This window comes from Streptopelia decaocto (genome assembly GCF_964273445.1).
Source record: "Streptopelia decaocto genome assembly, chromosome: 6".
Classification (NCBI taxonomy): Eukaryota; Metazoa; Chordata; class Aves; order Columbiformes; family Columbidae; genus Streptopelia; species Streptopelia decaocto.
Window position 1 is genome coordinate 55,851,469 of NC_138660.1, and position 19,856 is coordinate 55,871,324.

Genomic DNA, 19,856 nt, shown 5'->3' on the forward strand with positions numbered 1-19,856 from the left:
ATAGGCTTCAGCCCCTTTTCCTCCCCAAGGTCCAACCATCTTTTGATACCTTCTGCTCCCTGACTTCTCCTCCTGCCAGTTTTTCATACCTCCTCCACTGTCAGCATTATGTCTTTCCTCTCCCCAGAGTGTTGGGGATGAGTTTTTCTTTCTGCTTGGCAGATGTCTGTTCCCTCCTCCCATATATTCCTCCTCTTCTGCTCCATTAGTCCGGACCTGCTCCCTCCCTGGCTCTGCCTCAGCTCCTGCTTACAAATATTAGGATATGTATGATTTGCTTGCTGTACAGCTGCTTTATCAATCTTCTAGCCCTGAAATCATTTAATTTAGAGCGTCAGCTCCCTGGGGCATCGGGCCACGTTTAAATCTCCTAAAGCACTTTGCCCAGTTCTAGCACTTTACCAATCTTCCTTAAAAGTATCAAGGAATATTCATCACCAGTGTGCTACAAAGAAAGCAACAAGGGAAAGGCAGGCCCTGCCCTTGCAGGTAGAGCTACTCAGAAAACAAAAAGAAGAAGGGATTGCATCCTCTTCAATGCTATAATGGAGAAGAAAAATGCACTGCTGCACGCGCCTCTCTTTCAAGCCTCGGTTGTGTCATACTGGAGCAATGGCAAGGTTGTATGAGTTCAACTCCCAAGTCATCTTCTGCCCGCTGGAGAGCTGCAGTCTCTCCATGTGAGATATGTTACCGCAACTCTCCCTGAACTGGAGTATCACTGGTTTCCAACTGCCCGGCATACACAGCAGCTCTGCAGACAGTGCCCTTCTTTGGCAGAGCATTTCTTGTCCAAGCCTTTGAGTGATTTTTCAAAGCGCCATTTGTTTCAGATGAGAAGTTTGTGGTGTACATAAAGCTACAGATGAACCTAATCGCAGCCTTGGATTTGATCAAGGATTATTTCAACAGATGACAGCCAGAACTCCCACTGACATAATCAAATCCATGCATAAGAGAGGGAACAACTGCTTTGAACATGCACAGGCTGCTTTGCTGAGAAGTTCTTATTTGAAAATGTGTCCTCTTAATGACTGCATTTTTGTGTCAGTATCCAGCAAAACCAGAATGGACACATGAGTTGTCTCGTGCTAAGTTCCCTTTGTTTTCCAGCAAATGGAATTATGTATTTCAATAACCATAAGTGACTTGAGTTGTAAAGGACTATTTGCACAGGACAGGAGAAGAAAGGGATCTACTGTGCTGCCTCAAAGTTGCGCCTTCCTCTATGGGCCAAATGGACTAATGAAACTCATCTGGGGAAGGGAAACTGGATTAATCCCACCCCAACCAGCTGTGGAAGGAATCAGCTCTTGCAGGATGCTCCTACTGTCCTTGAAGAAATCTGGGTATCTCAAGAGGGCAGAGCAAGTTTGCATTATGTCCACCATCCGCATCCTAGACCTTAAAAGGAAGCTTCAGTAACCCTACTTCTCTTCCAGCAAAACAAAGTTACGAGGGACAAACCTGTGCCTACGTGTTTCATGAGTTTCATGGACTGCATGTTTGCCTCACTCCTTAGCAGTGCAAGTCCCGTGCCTGTGAAGCACGAGGAGACAGGGACCATTGCTATTGCATGTAGCTGCTTTTGGCCACTGCTCAAAAGGGCCAGACCTCTGGATATGTAGGACAACTCAACTGCCAACAGGGAAATCAGACACTGAGCTGTGGCATGACCTGTCCTGCTCTGATGCCAGTTTCTTCACTGGCCAAAACTCAAATGTAGCAGTGTGAAGTCTTGTCACATCTGGATCAAACTTGTAGACAAGTCTGAGTGATCTGACTAAAATGCATGACCTTATGGCTTCCATGCATTGCATCAAGAGGGACAGCTTCTAGAAATTTAAAGTATGTTTCAAAGTGTTTGCATAGGAAGTGCAGTGTATATTTTTCAACACTCCCAGCAGAACAGCAAGTGCAACATTTAGCTAGAATTTGGAAGGCAGCCTTGCATTTCTTAAAACCTCTTCCAGTGTTTGTAAGTTCCCACTTGTTCCGTCAAAGAGTTTTTAAGATGCCGTCCTTGGTTTGAGGTGAAATCCTCCCATTCTGCAAACAGGGCAGGTGCAGGGAGAAGCCTCCAGCCCAGCCAGAGTGGAGGGTGGCAGGACTTACATCACCCAAAGCCTCACTATGTCTCCTGAGCTGCTCCCTCTCGTTGTGTGGGCAGCTGGTTTCCTTCCAGGAGGAAGGTTCCTCGCCTGTTTTGTCATCCAAAAATCCATCTGTCTTCAAGATTGAGAGTCTTGTTTTTTAAACTGCTAATGTCAGACGGCCTGACCACAGCATCCTCTGAGAGTAGACCCAAGCTGTAATTTGGGAAACTTCAAAGCTTGCTAGATTACTGCTTGTGTGTTAGGGAAATGGTCTGGTCTTTCCAGTGTTGATGCTAGTGAAGTTGCAGGGCTGGTCAAACTGTCAAGAAGCCATCAGTTCTCTGCGTGGGAAGGAGAGGGCCTCCATTTCTGAGTGAGTTAGCTGCGGAGGGATGGCAGGAGGGGCCAAGAGAGCCCTAGGAGGAGTGGAAGGGTGTTCAGCCCCACTGGTAAAAAGAGTCTCTTGTTGAAATGTCAGGTGGGTACCCAACAAGGAACAGCACCTTAAACATGAGTCACTGCTGAAACTCTCAGCCTGCCTAGGGAAGCGAATTCTCCCAACAAAGTGGATGTTGTTCCCTAAAACACAAGCCCTTTAAGGGGAAGGAAAAAAAAAAAGAAAGAATGAGAAACAGATGAGAAGAGTTTAGGCAGGGGGGAAATCAAATTTTTCTGGTTAATTAATCACTCCTCTTGCATTTTTATTTTAGTTTGAGGGTTGCTCCAAAGCCTATTCCCGCCTGGAGAACTTAAAGACACACCTGAGGTCCCACACTGGAGAAAAACCCTATGTCTGTGAACATGAAGGCTGCAATAAAGCATTTTCCAATGCCTCGGACAGAGCCAAGCACCAGAACAGGACGCATTCCAATGAGGTAAACCTGGGCTCACCGCAGTTCAATGGAGGGCTTTTTATTTTTAATTTTGCTGACAATAAACATACACTTTACACTCTGGATGCATGTAAAAAGAAACCTACTGTAATGAGAGGTTTGTCTTATTTTTTAATGGGATTTATTTTGCTGGAGAGCCAGACCACATTAGCTTTATATTTATGAAAGCCATGTTTGAAATCATAAACAGATGTTAAAGTATGCAAACTTTTTAATCGGCTTTGGAAATTAAAGCAAGCATTTTCCAAATATATAATTTTTAATAGCACAAATAGGATTGTACAGTTGTGCATGTGGTGTTTAATATTAGTGTGGAACAGACTTGCAGTAGTAGAGCAGCTACCCTGGTTCCTGACTCTCTGGAAATAATACTCCCTCCATCGTTTGATGTACAATGATAGAGCACAATGCAATGCTTTGTTAACCTTGGCTAATTAAGACCCACTATTAGTAGTTGGGGACCAGAGGAAATTGCCTTTATTGTAACGCATGTGATGGTCTGTTGCAATCAACTGCAGCCAACGATTGAAATTTATATTACCACTAATTAGCTGACAGGGAAGAAAAACAACGCTGCAAAGTTCTAATAGTGTTTGCAGCCATGAAGAATTCAGCCTGTAGCCTAATTTGCAACAGTTAAATATATACTATTGAGAATGGAACACGATTGCTGTGGATGACAGCTTTTTAAAGTGATGCTATGTCTACAAAGGGCTTGTTGGGAGTATTTCTATCTCTGGCATAATATCAGTTAGTGATAACCAAAGCTCTGTAGGTTTCAGAGATTCTGTTGGAATAAAAATAAGGACTCAAAGTCTAGGATGCCCTTCTGTGCTGTGTGATGCTGAGATGGACCCAATGAATGACCTGGATCCCAGTATTATTTGAATTGGTTTGGGTGTAAATCCAAATATCAGGATTGTCCTTCACCAGCAAGGCACTTGCCCAGGAGGACACAGGTTAAAATTAATCCATATCTGCAATGGCACTGGGTAGTTTGGGGGTAGTTTAAGGCTACACCAACCCTGAGGCTAGGAGGGACCAACAATACATGCAAACTCTCATCTGCTCAGCAACCTGCATTCCCAGTAACTGGTGTTTGACTAAAACATCATTTGTTCTCTTCTAAAGCTTCTTTGTCTGAAAGGCAGGGAGTCATGGTTTAACCTCACATTTCAGGTATTAGAAATTTCTTGTTTTCCAGCCCTGGATGCTTTCTGTGCCTTCCTCCAGTGCTGGATCCTATTTACCTTTCATTGTTGCTATTTCCACCTCATAAAACTACAGTGTTTTCACTCTCCATCTTTTTTCTTGTAAGCTAAATAAGCCAGTCAAGCCACTGAAGATTCACATCACTGCAGCAATTTTCCTGTCCTTAAATCAATTCTGCATCTTTCTTCCATCCTGAAGGATTCTGATGTGGCTGCATCAAGGCTTCCGTTACAACTTTCATTGCTGGATACAGACTCACTATGCCCAGTTTGTGCACACTGAAGCAGTATGTGAGCTACTTCTTGCCCATTCATCACTTGAGCTTGGATCCCTAGAGCTTTTCCAGGATCCTTCCTAGGCAGGCCAGAGTTTCCCTGCTGTTGGGCCAGCTGGTGTCCCATGTTCCTACATGTGGAATTTTAGCTTTGGCTATATTATTAAATGTCATTTATTTGCTGGGTTCATTTTCCCAAGTGATCCAGATCAGGACCTGCACTGGATCTGTGATGACTCCTCAAATCATCTGAACAGAGCTTGGACACACTTGAAAGGCTGCTGCTTTGGGTTCCCATTGTACAAGAAGGTGGGGCTATTGGGGAGTAGCATCTACCTCCGCTTCTATGGTGGACCCTGATCTAATGTGCTGACACTTGGCACAAACTGTACCAAACAACACAAAATAAAGACTAAGATAACAGATAGGGATTTTATTCTCTGCTGTTGCTTCTCTTGGAAGATGCCAAAGCCTTCTCTGGTGCAGAAACAGACTAGACACTAGTGGAAGATATGTACCAGGCCAGCTGAGCCTTACCATGGGAACTACATGGCACTGTATGATCTTACATTTTGTGATCATGCTCACTCCTGAACTGCTGTTCAACCCTCCTTGATGCAACACAGGCAAGTCCTGAGACTTGTGGGAGATCCGTATGCTGCATATAATGGGCCACATATTTGACATCCTCTTTTTGAGGAACCTATGACATGATCCTTTGCAACAGATGACATCCCTCATGGCAAAGCTCATTGCATTGGGCAGCAAGCCCAGATGAAGGTCCTGCAGCCAGCTGTGGCCACGACCAGTGAGTGAACAAACTGCACAGAGACCTTGGTTCACAAAACCACATGGATGCAAAGCAGGAGTTTGTGGCTGTGAATATTTCCCATTACCCCTTGATAACTCTATTGTGGTTCCTAGCTACCTACTAAATATTTTCCTCTGCTTGCAGTGTTTACTTGGAATGCACCACAGTTTCAGAGTTAGTCACCCACGTCCCCTCTAAGGGGGAAATTCCAGGTTCCCTGTATTTGTCTCTGTCATTGTGTGACAGGACGTGGGTGTTTGGTCCAAACATGCTAAAGTTCAAGCCACAGTGGCTTTTCTTTGATTGTTGAAATGTCACATGCACTATTTAATTTTAAACTTTCAGTGACAATTTGAATCCTTTCAGGGGATACCTTCAAAGTTACTCCTGAGAAAAGGGCTTTCATCCTGTCACCATTCTCCAGGGCATACACAAAAGTCTGGCATGAATTCATGGCCAGCCAAAGGCTCAGAGAGACATTCTCTCTAATTCAAGCGATACAAGGGTAAACTGCAGAAAATCAGTTCTGCTGAGTGCATGGAGAGCTCTCCAGTTTGCCTATCCTAAGGAGTATCATGCTGTATGTGCATGGGAGCAGGAGGGATGCATCTGAGATATCTAAATTGTTGAATGAGTTATGCCAACAAAACAGCAGCTGTGCTCAGTTCAGATGCAGGAGGTGTGGCCTGATGAACAGGATGGTTGTACCCTGTCAGGTGGACTGTCTGTTGTCCAAGCAACAGCAATTGTGTTATTCTAATTACTAGAGTCTGAAAAATCAGACCTATTGGGCCTAAAGGATCTTTATAAAAAAATCTTTGACCAGTTTAATGGAGGGGTTCTAGCATGTGTGGTGGGCGTTCTGTTCTTTAGTTTTTAATAGCGGCAATAATATTTCCATTATGCCTTGTCCAAAAGGTTGCATGAGATTTATAAACCAGCTATTTTACATTTTGCATTTTGGTTTACCCAGCTTTAAAATACACTAAATATTTACCTCAGGAGAGTGTTATGAGGATTTAGTTTGTTCAAGTGATGTGCCAAGATCAGTCAGGAAGCATGCTTTTGAATGAAAAACAGGCTTTCAGTGTTTTTCCTGTGATGATGTTGGATTTCTGCAAAGAATATGTAGTCCTTTGTATTTTTTCACTTAAGCTTCTGGATTAAATTACAAAACACTTAATAATAGGAATGGTCATTTTGGGTAGCGTTCAAACAACATCTATCTGTTTTTTTTTTCATGGATCTATCCTAGTGCATTGGCAGAAGAATACTTAGAGTAGCTGTGAGACTGAAAGCGGAACTTGTGATGAATTCAGAGCTTCCAGCACAGCAGCACCAGCTCAAACAACTGCAGCACTAATACACTTTGGAATTGGAAACTCTATTAAAAAAAAATGTTGAAAGAAGAAAAGTATCTGTTTGCTGACTTCTGTTTTCAGAAGCATGGCTTCAGTCTTGTTTTCCTGTGGCAATCAATGATTCATGAATTCGGGACTGGAGTGCTATCTTCTGAAAAAAACATTGCATGCCTGTGGTTTGTTTTGCACAATAACAGATTTCAAGGTGACAGGTGCTGGAGTAGTGTGATAGATTGGGTAGGGTGAATCCAGTCAGCTTGGTTTCACTGGAATTCCATCAGCCAGAAGGTCTCAGACATTTCCTCAGTGTAGACTTCCACCTTAGCAGGGAAAATGTGTTATGGCCAGTCCCCTACATCACCTCCCTCTCTAACTGTAATCAGGAGACATTCCTGTGGCCACCCAAGCAAATACATACATGGGAAAGTAGTATTAGGAAAGTATTTGATGAATTCTTAGCTCTCTTTTAATCCAGAAACTGAAAACAAGGAGTTTAGCCAACATCAAATGATAGGCCAGCTCTGTGTGGATCAGCAGCAGCCCATATATCACATCCTAGAGATCACAGTCTTACAGAATCCTGTGGAACAGATGCTTCACATTTTGCTGCTGCCAAATGCTATGCTCATTGTATTTTCTTGGCTCATACACTGCACCTGGAATATTTGGATTTGTTCTAAATATAACCCAAGATTTTCTTGTATTGACAGAAACCCTACGTCTGTAAAATCCCTGGCTGCACGAAGCGCTACACAGACCCCAGCTCCCTCAGGAAACACGTCAAGACCGTGCACGGGCCTGATGCCCACGTCACGAAGAAGCAGCGCAACGATATTCACCCCAGACCACCTCCGCTCAAGGAAAATGGGGACAATGAGGCAAGCGCCAAGCAGAGCAGCAAGGTTTCAGATGAGAGCCCCGAGGCCAACAGCACCACGAGGAGCATGGAGGATTGCTTACAAGTCAAAACAATAAAAACGGAGAATTCTGTGGTAAGAGCAGTTGCTCTTGGTAGAAGCGATGTGGCCCCTAATTTCTCTGACACAGTGGGTGTGTGAAGCATTTGCATACCATTTACCTCTCCGGGCAGTTGTCCTTCACCTGGCAACTCCCTAAAGTTCAAGCCCAGAGATGAAACTGCAGGTCAGGGCACAGGCCAGTACATTTTGCACTTTCCTACCCAGCATCACAAATTCCCACCCTCATAGTCATGGAGGCCACGTGATGTCCAGTGTTGAGCTTGTCCTCTATGTGCTGTGAAAGTGGGTAAAACCCTGAGTGTTGTGGTCAAATGAGCTTTACCTACCTCACCTCAATTTAAACAATTGAGCAATGATCATAGAGCACAGATTGATGAATGCTTCTTGAAGCAGAAGTCCTGGCTTAAGCAGTCCCTTTTCTTCTTCTCCCTGCACTCTTCACTGTTTTTCTTTCCAGGCCTGCACAGCAGTTTTGCTGGCACAACTCTGAGTGCTGTCTGATGAAGCCAATGGGGATAAAAGTAACTGGTTTATTTTTGTTGGGTATCTTAAAGCAGGTTCAGTTCCCTGGTCCTGTGTACAATATGCAGAAGCACAGATTTGTTGGGATTGGCAGGGACTTCTTGAGATCGTCTAGTCCAACCTCCCTCCTCAAGCAAGGCTGGCTAGAGCAGGTTGCTCAGGAGTACACAAGTTCAATACGCAGCTCCCAGATGCCACAGGAATAAACATGGGAGCAATGCCATGGCCCACAGAGTACATGTTTGCAGTCAACCATGATCATGCTTTACAGCCCCATGAGTGGCCACCAGCCGAAGCAAAGACCATTTATCATCCTTCTGGCCATTACAGTAGCTCTACAGTAGATGGTAGTGTGATCAATGATGCTAACAAGGTGTGTATGATGATGAGTCCAAACTCACTCAAGCCTCTTCCACCTCACCCAGGGAGCCCATCTGCTCCTCAGCACACCACTGCTGGTAGAGGACATAGAGCATTGCAACACATGCGTCACTTTTACCTTTCAATGTTTCTCTTCTCCTTCTTACCCAAAGTTCTGATCTGCTGTACCAGCTCAGAGTGGGGCAGGGCATGGGCTGCACACAGAAGACCTTCACCTGCAAAGGAGAGTGTTCCCATAGTCCCCAAACTTCTCACTAGAGCTGAAAGGACTTAGAGCTCCAAAGTATATATTTTCTTGATTTGAATCCAGGCTAAAAGATTGTTATTCCTATGAAACAACGTGCCCTGGAGCTACAAAGATTTTCTAAAAAAGGTTAAGTGATGTGTTGCTGGACAAATTACTGATGAGTAGGATGTTTCAGTTAGGAAGGAACTGAGTATTTTCACATCCAAAGTGTCTCTAATTGACTAAAGGAACAGTTTCACTGCAATGAGGCTCTGTATTGAGTTAAAAAACTGAGTGTGAGAACCACTGGACAGAATGACCTCTCTCCAATACTCTTCCTCTGTGTGTTTTGTTGGTGGTGGTTTTTTTCTGTGAAAACACGGACACAATCACAGCTCTCCACCCCATGTCTCCCGAAGGTGTGTGCTTGTTTTGCTAGGGCTCTGTGCTCCCAGGGTTGCAACCAAGCCGTCTCGCTGGTGTCAGAGCCATGGGTTGGATGTTCCTCTCTGTTCTCCCCAACCAGCACTGTGTGTACTTGACTTGTGCACATCTAATGCACAGCATCTGACCTGGCAGACCTACGTCCAACTCCTGTTTTCTGGTTTAGATCAGGGTGGTGGGAAAGGTGAGATCTTCACTCGTTCCCATCACTCCAAGGCCCCTTGTTTTGACCCAGCTTTGGGCCTAAACCCAAAACTCACAGACACCAGCAGGAAGTCTCTCATAGGGGTTTTTATCTGGGCCCCCGAAGAGGCGTGGCGGGGAAGGTGGGGTACAGGAGAGGGGGTGATGCTGGCAATTTGTGTTGTATTCTACACGCCCTTCTCACTCCTTTTACTAACATGGTCCTTTCTGTTAATGCTGTCTTTGTCCTAACAACCTGTTCTTTATTCCCACTTACCCTTCCTTACTTCCTAAGGACAGTCGGTACTAAGGTGAGCAAATAAATCCTTTGTATTAAAATAGCTGTATAAAGCATGGTCTCCTGCAAACCTCCTGTCTCCAGCTAACCTCTGTGGGGTGAGGCGTGTGGAGTGGTGGGGAGGGACTGGGGATATTTCCTTGAGTGCAGAAAGGGGGAGGACTCAGTGCCCAAGGATTCCCTTGATGCTTTTCTTCCAGCATCACAACTTGCCATTAAATCCTGGGATTGCAACCCAATTGAGAGGCTATGAGGCCAACAGAGCCAGTCAGCTCTGCCCATGAGGGCTACTAAGGAAAAAAGGAAAACACCAAATCACCCTGCACTTCCACCTTTGCCTGGGGCAAAGTAGGTTGTTGCCTTTTCAACCCTCCCATTTCTTGCTGGAGCTGAGCTGAGAAGCCAAGCATCCTGTCTGGTAGCAGCCACAGCCACCTCAGAGCAAGTTCAGACTTTTTAGTGTCTGCTGCAAATAAACTATTCAATGAGAAATGCAATTCCTAATGTAAATAAAATAAATATTTACGGTGCTTAACTGCAAGTGGGAGTTTGCAAACAATAAACCAAGTTTTTATCTGGCTGGGAAGTTTGTCAGCTAGCTTAATTATACCTTAGGGTATTTTAAAGACAGAAAAACCTTGTGTCTGCAGTACTTAGGCCTTGATCCTATGTTAGATAAGCCAGTGCTTGCTGCAGTATACCTGGCACAATGATGTAATATGCTGCTTTTTTTCAAGAAGCATCCGGAAGAAGAGCAGTTGGTTTCTCTCCATCCTCCAGTTGAACTCACCATAGTTTTTCCAGTTGTGGGGTGCTGCCCAGCACTCCTTCCCTGGGGAAGGTGCCCCTGCCCTGTGGTAGAGCTGAGATCCTGCAGCAGGCAAGAATAACAAGAGAGGGCCTGGGATAGGTGAAACCTGCTGGGGATGTTGGGTTCTTGGTTTCTTTCCATCCATGTTTCCATCGGTCCAACTCCTCTTTTTTTCCTCCCTCAAGATGTGTCAGTCCAGTCCTGGTGGCCAGTCGTCATGCAGCAGTGAGCCGTCACCCCTTGGCAGCACCAACAACAATGACAGTGGAGTAGAAATGAACATGCACAGCGGGGGAAGTCTGGGAGATCTGACAGCGTTGGATGACAACACTCCTGTTGTGGACTCAACAGTCTCATCTGGTAATTCAACAGTCAGCCTGCAGCTAAGGAAACACATGACGACAATGCAACGACTTGAACAGCTCAAGAAAGAGAAACTCAAGACAGTTAAGGACTCCTGCTCATGGGTGAACCCAGCTCCACAAGCCAGAAACACCAAGCTGCCTCCCATCTCAGGAAAAGGTAAGCCCTGGGCCACGTCCTGTACGAACCCTAAAGAGTTTGACTCTGGTTCCAAAACCAAGAGTCTGCCCTGGAGGAGGATCATTTCTTATTCCCTCTGAGTCAGCCCTTGCTGGATAGGGATGCCAGGTAAAATGGAGAGCTTGGGTGCAAATACAGACATCTGGTGATGTGCAACAGAAACCCAGATGCTCAGTGCTCCAGGGCTATGAAGGAAGGCAGAGATGTTGAAGTCCTTGTTTCTGAGCTGTCCTCACTGTTCCAGTAGCATCCACAAGATTGCTTGGGTTTGTTCTAGCAGTAACAGTTTCCTAAGGGCTAATGTGCTTCCTGGAAGATTGCTGGAGCACAGCAACCATCCAGACAAGACTCCCCATTGCTGAGCTTGCACTGACAGGCCTTTTGTCGCTTTGAGGGCTCCTGACTATTGCCTACAACTTCATATGCTAGCTTCCCACTGGCTGGGGATTCCTGATGGAGGCATCTTTATGATCCCTTCGGTTCTCCCCTAACCTCACCAAGAAGTCGCAAGGCTTAGGGCCTGGCTTATACTAAACCTCAGGGTTTGGTGTATTGGAGCTTCCTAGTTTACTCTGGGAGGAGCCTTTGAGTGTCAGCTTTTGGACTCTCAGTCTCCTATCCCTGACTGCTGTGCATCTGTCCCAGTGAGCAGCTGCGGTTGTAGCTACATGCTGTCCCTATAGCACTGTTCACACCAGTCCTCCTTTCTTCCTACTAAGAGAAGCCCATGTGGAGGCACTTCCTCAGCAGCTGAGCATCAGCAGAGTACACATTGCAAAGACTCTGCAGCAGGGACTTGTCTTCTCTCTTTGGCCTTCTTGCTCTTTGTGCATGGACACACAGCTGGAGATGAAGCTTGGAATTCACTGGTAGCAAAAGAAATTTACTATCATTCTTGTAAAATATTTGGGGCTGGGTTTGCACGTCTGTATTCTGGCATGAAGAACACTACCAAGTGAAATTTCTCAGCTAACTAAACCTTTTCCTTCCCTGCAACCTTTCTTTCAGGCTCTATTCTAGAAAATAGTGGTGGTTCTTCTGTTACACTGCCTAATCCCAGAATAATGGAGCTGTCTGTCAATGAGGTTACGATGCTGAACCAACTCAATGAGCGCCGTGATAGTACAACAAGCACCATCAGCTCCGCCTACACCGTCAGCCGCAGATCATCAGGGATCTCCCCATACTTCTCCAGCCGCCGTTCCAGTGAGGCTTCACAGCTTGGGCACCGTCCCAACAACACGAGCTCTGCCGACTCCTACGACCCAATTTCAACGGACGCCTCCCGCCGGTCAAGCGAGGCAAGCCAGTGCAGCGGGATGCCAGGTCTGCTGAACCTCACACCAGCTCAGCACTACAGGCTGAAAGCCAAGTATGCCGCTGCCACGGGGGGCCCTCCTCCGACTCCCCTGCCCAACATGGAGAGGATGACCCTGAAGAACAGGATCTCATTAATGGATGGACCAGACCCCACCTTGCCCTCCATTCGTCTCCCACCAGGCCCCAGGAGATGCAGTGATGGTAACACCTATGGCTACCCGTCAGCTGCAGCGTTTCCCCACGAGGTACCAGGCAACTGCACAAGGCGGGCAAGTGACCCGGTGAGAAGACCTGCTGGAGACCCCCAGGCCCTCCCACGAGTTCACCGCTTCAACAGCACCAACAGCATGAGCCCCTTCCATTCTCTGCACCCCACAGACAGGAGGAATTTTGGGCCCCAGGGCTATGGGCGCTCAGATGGAAGCCTCCCCCGGCATACCTACTCACCCCGGCCACTGAGCATCAGCGAAAACATCACCATGGAAGCCATGGCTGGGGACACAGAGGCGCCCATCGGAGATGATGACATTATGCTGCCAGATGATGTGGTGCAGTATATCAAATCCCAGAGCAATGGGACAGCAGCTGAGAGCACTTCCATGGGGTACAGCAACGAGATGCAGAGCTTCCAGGGAAGCGGAAAGCTGCAGCCTCCAACCTTACCTAGCCAGCGCAGGATGGCAGTGGCTGAGGCAAACATGAGCCACTTGGGACCCATGATGGCAGAATGTCCCATGAGCTTTGACACTTCCTCAGATATGAATAAAAATAACATGCCTGTCCAGTGGAATGAGGTCAGCTCGGGTACAGTTGATATCATGTCCAATCAGTCAAAGCAGCAGTTTTCACAAGAGAACTTAGCAGTGGTCCAGCAGAAGCAGAACTTTGGTCAGTACCAGAACTACAACCAGCAGCAGATGCAGCTGCCAGAGAACAATATGAACATAACACAACAGAGCTTTGCACAAAGAAACGTGGGCATGGACGGGCAGAGGCTAAACTGTATGCAGCTGCGGCAGCAGCCGGTGAGCCTAGGCCCTGGTATGAACTCCGATCTGGGCTTGCACACAGGGTATAATCAACCTCATCAGATGCTGAGCCCCAGTGCAATCAGTGGCAACCCAAATCAGATCTCACCTTCCTGCAGCAGCATGGCAGCAAAGTCTGGACCCCACCTTCACCCTCAGCAAATGGACATGGCGACCGACCCTTCTCTAATGGTTGGCAGCAACAGTGAGCGCACAATGCTGGGCCAGGTCATGCACGAACCAAGTCAGCAGAACTATTCATCTCAGCCAACCCACCTGAATTACCCCATGGCTCAGGAGGCCTTTCATCAGCCCATCATGACCTCCAACCAGCCCAGTTTTGAGCCTCAACAGAGCATGATGGCCTCAGCCACACAGGCATATCCACCCGGCATGGTCCAGCCTCGACCTCCACCCGAGCCAAGCCCAGCCAACAGATCCCGGGGCCTCCGCACCGTCCAGCAGCTGGGCTACATGAGAACTCCCCACCCCACAAACACCATCAGCCCAGGCCAGGAGACGGTGGAGGCCATGCATAAAAGAACCAGTGACATGTTGCCAGCACCAACCCAGCAGTGTGCAGATGGCACGAGGGAAAATAATTTGATGTACTATTACGGTCAAATCCACATGTACGAACAGAACAGCAGCTTTGATAATCACGGGGACTGCCAGGTCAGACAGCAGCAGTGCGCACTGAATAGCAAGCCAGCTGCTCTGCCCTCCCCAGGCGTGAACCAGGTGTCCAGCACAGTGGACTCACAAGGTCTTGAGCCTCCCCAGATAGATTTTGATGCCATCATGGATGATGGGGACCATTCGAGCCTGATGTCGGGAACCTTGAGCCCCAGCATCCTGCAGAACCTCTCCCAGAACTCCTCTCGCCTGACGACTCCACGAAACTCTCTGACACTGCCCACCATACCGGCGGGAATAAGCAATATGGCAATAGGCGACATGAGCTCCATGCTAACCACGCTGGCGGAAGAAAGTAAATTTCTAAACATGATGTCATAACAGTAAAGCACAAAACCTTAGTGCTGTCTAAGGGGCTCTGCGTGAAGCAGTTTTATGGATGTGCTTTTCAAAAATAATCTGTTTCAATAGAGTAGATTTTTTTATAAGTATTAAATACATTAAAGGGATTGAAAATGAAAATTTTAAAAAGTCTTTGTACAGAATTATGTAAACTATATCCAGGCAGTTCAGCACTGCAAGGGTGCACCTCTAGTGTTATTTTTTGGCTTGGTGTCCCAGCGCACTGAACTATCACCACCATCCTAGGAGACTGCATGAGCATGGTTAGACACGAAACCCTCCCTCCCCATCAGCCCTGTAAATAGCACTCCCCATCATTTTCCGTTAGCTTCATTCACAAATAATTCCATTTTCAACCCACTCCAGAAAGAAATGGGAGGATGTGGTTTTGATCAGAATAAAAGCCATACTATGCATTCTGCTCTGATGAGAGTAGGGTTTAGTTATGTCTCCAAACAAGCCCTCTGCCAGCAGTATTGTTTTATACCATAAATACCTTTGTACCTTGCAAAGAGCAGTGATTCCAAATGGCTTCTCAGCAAAGTGCCTTACCAAGCTTTCTTGTTAAGTAGCCAAGGCCTCTCTTCCTTTAAAAATCAAATACAGTGTATTGCCAGAAGCGTATATAAAATGTACATTTATAAAAACATAGTGGTGTTTCTGAGAAAACATTGGAAAAACATAGTGATGAGACACATAAAAGGTGAATGCACTCTTTGATCAGATGTGTTTACAATGTGGTTTATATCATGTGCGGAGTGGAGCAGAGGCCTGGGAACAGCAATCACTGGGAAATAATCCCCCATGGCAGGACAGCTCCACTGTGCAGACTGACACACATGCATAACTTTGCGCCCTCTGAGCGCAACGACTTTCTGCAGTGGCCCCATATGCATCTTTGATGTCAGGTTTCTGAAGCACACATTACCATACCCCTGTGCGGCTTTGCAACAATTTCACTTTCTGTTGGGTTTTCCATGCTAGGGTGCTCACACACAAAAGTGATGGTGATGGAGAGAGTCTGATGATCATTCCAGACCAGTCTGCACTGTGGCAGTGTGGTGGGAGCTGGTTTATCTGTCAAGGGTTCATCTGGGTGATATATTCCATGCAGGGCTCTGCCTGGGCTCTGTGCACACAACAGGCACGTGGTTGCACAGGTGCAAGGCCAAGCAGGAGCTGATACAGCCTGTCCTGCAAGGAGACTTGTTGGCATCGACCCAGTGCTGCATTAACACGTCCCACAGTCTTGGTCAGCATGAAAGTAATAACTTGGTCAGTGAGAACCTCTTGGAAACATCCTTGGGGAAGAGGTGGGAGGAGCAGGGCCTCCTAAAGCCAAATCCTCCACCAAAATATAACTGCTAGTAACAACGATCAGCTGTTTCCAGGCCGGTCTCACCTGGCACTGAACTCAGTTGCGTTATTTATTTTTACTGTCATGAGACAAAAGGGTAGAAGTGGTGAGTTGCATGTGCTTGGGAAGGAGGCCTTGTTTAACTTCTGACTATGTTGGATAAGGACAACTTTCCTCATCCTTCTCTCATAGCATCAGATACTTTGTACCCAGTATGTTGGAGGGCAGGGGATAAGCGTGACATCCCTCCAGGTTCGCACAGTTTGACTGGACAAGCGTCTGCAAGAGCTTTACTCTCTCTTTCCCATCTCTTCTCTCTCCCCTATATCAATATGATGTTCTCACTGGAGGCCAACTCCCTCCCCTGTGCAGGACAGAACAGCTCTATAAAGGTGCTTTCTGATCTTCCTGCTTTCATTTGCACAAACTGGTGTCAGACTTATGGTTGCTGGCATGACCAGGGGCTGGCATAAAAATGCCACATTATCTTCAGGCCAGCTTTGTGATATCAGATTTGCCAGCAGCCGTGCTTGGCAGCAGTGGGTTGGGATGACCCTGCTTCCAGGTAGCCCTGGGTACAGCTGGTGCAGGGAGGTGCTGCTCATTCTCCTGCCATCTCACCCATCCTCATCCCAAACACACAGGGTGTGCACAGGATGCTTTTCACCCCTCCAGGCCCCCATGACTCCTTCTGATGTCCAGGATGCATGAGGACAGGAAAGCAAGCAAGGTGCCTGGCTGTTTATTTGTGTCTCTCATGAAAGTTTGTTTAAAGGGATTGTTTTCTAGTCCACTGTATATATTCTCCTGCAGTTACTGACCTTGCCCTTGCCTTTGCATTTATGAAAAGAGGGCAGTACATACTTTAGGACATTGTATGTCGTCCTGGACGCTTAGAATACAACTGGGCATTCTATGTGCTGAGATGGATCAGGCTTTTGTGTCTCCTTCAACTGCTAATCTGATTTTTTTCAACAGCTGCATAGGGCAATGATGGATATTGAGTCCCTCTTCAGAGATATCTCATTAGGAAAGGATCAAATAAAAAAGCAAAACCAAATCTCCAATGACTTGAGATTTCTCAGACTTTCCAGTGGTGGTCTTCCTTCATTTACTGAAAAAGTATTATAATAACCATTCCAGCACTGTATATATTATGTATAGAAGACATCATTACTAAAAGTACTGTAGGTGAATTGTTCTGTCAAATTTATATCTCAAGAACATTTTTAGCTGTTTTCTACATCATAAGAACAGACGTAACACGCTGAACCTGTATATAAACCTTTTGTACATTAAAAAGTAATTTTTTTCATAATTCCTTGTGCCTGTTGTTACTGCTTTTTTTTGGTAATGGTGGCTGGTCTTGGTCTGTCATTGCCACGTCAACACAATCTTACCCTGGTGGTGCTTAGGAACAGCTGGATGTGACAGTCACTGCTGGATGTGCAGTGGTCTTGCTTTGAAGACCTTCCAGTCAGCTATGGGACACCGGTGACAGCAGGAGAGACAGCGAGACCAGGGTACTGCTGCAAGCACAGCCATGATGCCCAGGTGGCTTTCATTGGCCTGGCCTCTTGGCAGAGGTGATTTGAAAGATGATGACAGTGCAGCAGGGACAGCCCAGGAGAAGGGCTCAAAGAAAGCGTTGGACATACTTGAGAACCAGAAGATTCACGGTAAAATGGCTTGTTGACCATCTTTGTCAGTGTCCAAAAGGAGACAGAGATAGGAGAGATCAGCAGAGCTGTGATGCACCGTAACAGTGACAAGCTGAATATTGCATTTGAAGGAAGGAAAAATGAATCCATCCACTATGTATGTGATGGGAAACAACAATATGGTGAGCAACAGATACATCAGTAGTGATCCAGTTAGAAGTTGGTCCTGCCCATTGATAAGAAAGATTTCACTTAACTGCAGCAAGAGTTAGCTCATCCACTCAAGAGGCTGATTCTCAACTTGATTTCATAGAGGTGGATTGGTGTAGGCAGAGCTAGAGCTTTAAGAGAGGGTGGGGAAGATGTTCACAGGTGATCCTTATGGGTACAATAATGAGTTTGGAAGTCAGCTGTTGAGCAAAGCAGCTGGCCAGTGAATCAGCCATGGCACTTGGTACAAATGAGCCAGCAGTTTCACTTAGAAGCAACTGAAGGGGATGGTCTCATCTTCCTCCATGCAGGATCCCTGCTGAGTTGATTGGTAGAATCAGGTAAGTCTGGAGCATGTCCTCACCCTATTACCCATGTTACCTTGTAGCCTGTGGCAGGAGATTGGCATATTCCAAGACAGAATTAATCTTTCCTGTTCTAGACACATAGGATAGGGTGGATTTCCCTCTGAAAGACAGTTGTCACTCTCCTCATTGATTATAGAGAGACACCATGTAGCCATCTTAGATTAGACACCTTCTCCAATAGGGTAAAATGAATCCCGTCTTCATGTGAATCCCTTGCACCAATTTGGTCACCCTCACAACACTCTGAGGTGAGCCAGTGAACAAGATATTGATTAATGTGCTAATGATCCTGTTAGTCCGCATATCCATTAGATAAATATCACACCTCTCTGCACTGTCCAAGAACTACAGAAATCACATTAAAAAAGTTCAATAATATTATCAAAAGGAAATTGTTCAGAACTTTTCTATTGACAAAAGGCTTTGGAGACTCTGATCAGCTCCTGCTTTTCTACTTTGAACACTTAAAGTAGGTTTCAAATCTAGATCAAATGCTACTTTTAGCTGTTATTTCACATTAGAGTTCAATCAGGACACACCTCTGCCTGTGTAAGAACACATTTATTGCTTAAGCTGGGCTAACATTTCCTAGGAGCCCGCCCAAGGTCACGTACCAGAATGTGCATTTTTACTGCTCGGCCATCCTGGAATAAACAGGGATCGAAAGGCCCATTGCTCCAACTGTAAGCAAGTAATGAGCCTTCTGCAACAAATGTTGTTTATAAGGCAGAATGCAGAGTTTATATTACTATGACACATTCATAATGTGCAATTAACCTTCTTATTAATTAATCATATCCCTTATGAAAATGAACTGTCCTAACAGAGCCGATTCCGACCCTCTTTGGTGAGTGTTACCTCACTCCACTCCCAAAACCAGTGGGGGCATAGGAGGAGCAAGATCCTACTCTGGGTAAAACCGTCACAGCTCTTTAATATTGCACTAATATCTTCAGGTTTTCCTGGAGGGGAGAAAAAGCCCATAAAAGCTACTGTTGCTGGATCTGATTGCACTAACTGAGTACAGAGTCATTCCAAGGGCTCTTTATTGCAGTGGTCTCAGTAGGGATGACATAGGAGCTCTTGTTCTTTACGAGCTGTTGGATCTACTTGGAAGAGCATACGTGTTGTAAATAAATGGTGTGTTTTATATTATTGGAAGGACAATTTATGACCAACTAAAACCTCTTGCAGACAGCTATTTAACTTGTAAGTAAAATGACCTAACACTTAAGAAATGTAGAAGCTACAAAACAACCTATGTTGTGGCCAGTATACTGATTTCTCCTTGATTTATGCTTCATGTAAAACTTGAAATGGCTATATTAAATATGTTTGCTGTAAAAATAAAAATAAAATTAAAAAAAAGAATCAAGTGATGCTTTCACACATGGTGAAGGTTTGTGACTGCTGTAGATCCTTCAATTGCACTAGCACCTCTGATTTATCACACAGGTTTCTTCCCCCCCCCATTTCCATTTTCCCCACACTGACCTGTCAGGCAGATATGTAGGGGGCACAGTGCCCTGCCTGCTGTCAGCTTTGAAAGAGCTGTTGCACTCAGCTACAGTGCACTTGCTGGAAATGTCTCTATAAGTATCAATGGCTTACCGAAAAGTAAACTCCGTGGCTGCTATTTTGCCATCACACCCATAGCATCATTTGTAGGGTGGTATCAGCACGGAGCAGCAGACACACCCCAAAAGGCAGCTTCTTCACCATGAAACAGGTCATGGGATGATGTAAATCTTTTGTCTAGGTTGCTCTTAACCTCTTATTAAGTATAGCCCAGACTAGCCTCCATAGAGAAAGGCCATTTAAGGAAGGACTCAAAGCAGA

At 45.9% G+C, this 19,856-nt stretch overlaps 1 protein-coding gene across 1 annotated transcript in view; it reads left to right on the forward strand.

Annotated features, from left to right (window-relative positions):
- GLI2 (GLI family zinc finger 2) overlaps nt 1-17,067 on the forward strand; it is a 195,341-nt gene extending 178,274 nt beyond the window's left edge. Inside the window, exons 11-14 of the mRNA XM_082056807.1 lie at nt 2,807-2,971; nt 7,358-7,639; nt 10,678-11,014; nt 12,044-17,067. Coding sequence (XP_081912933.1) covers nt 2,807-2,971; nt 7,358-7,639; nt 10,678-11,014; nt 12,044-14,400 — 3,141 coding nt within the window. The 3' untranslated portion in view covers nt 14,401-17,067. The remainder of the gene's footprint in view (nt 1-2,806; nt 2,972-7,357; nt 7,640-10,677; nt 11,015-12,043) is intronic.
- The last annotated feature ends 2,789 nt before the right edge of the window (nt 17,068-19,856 follow it).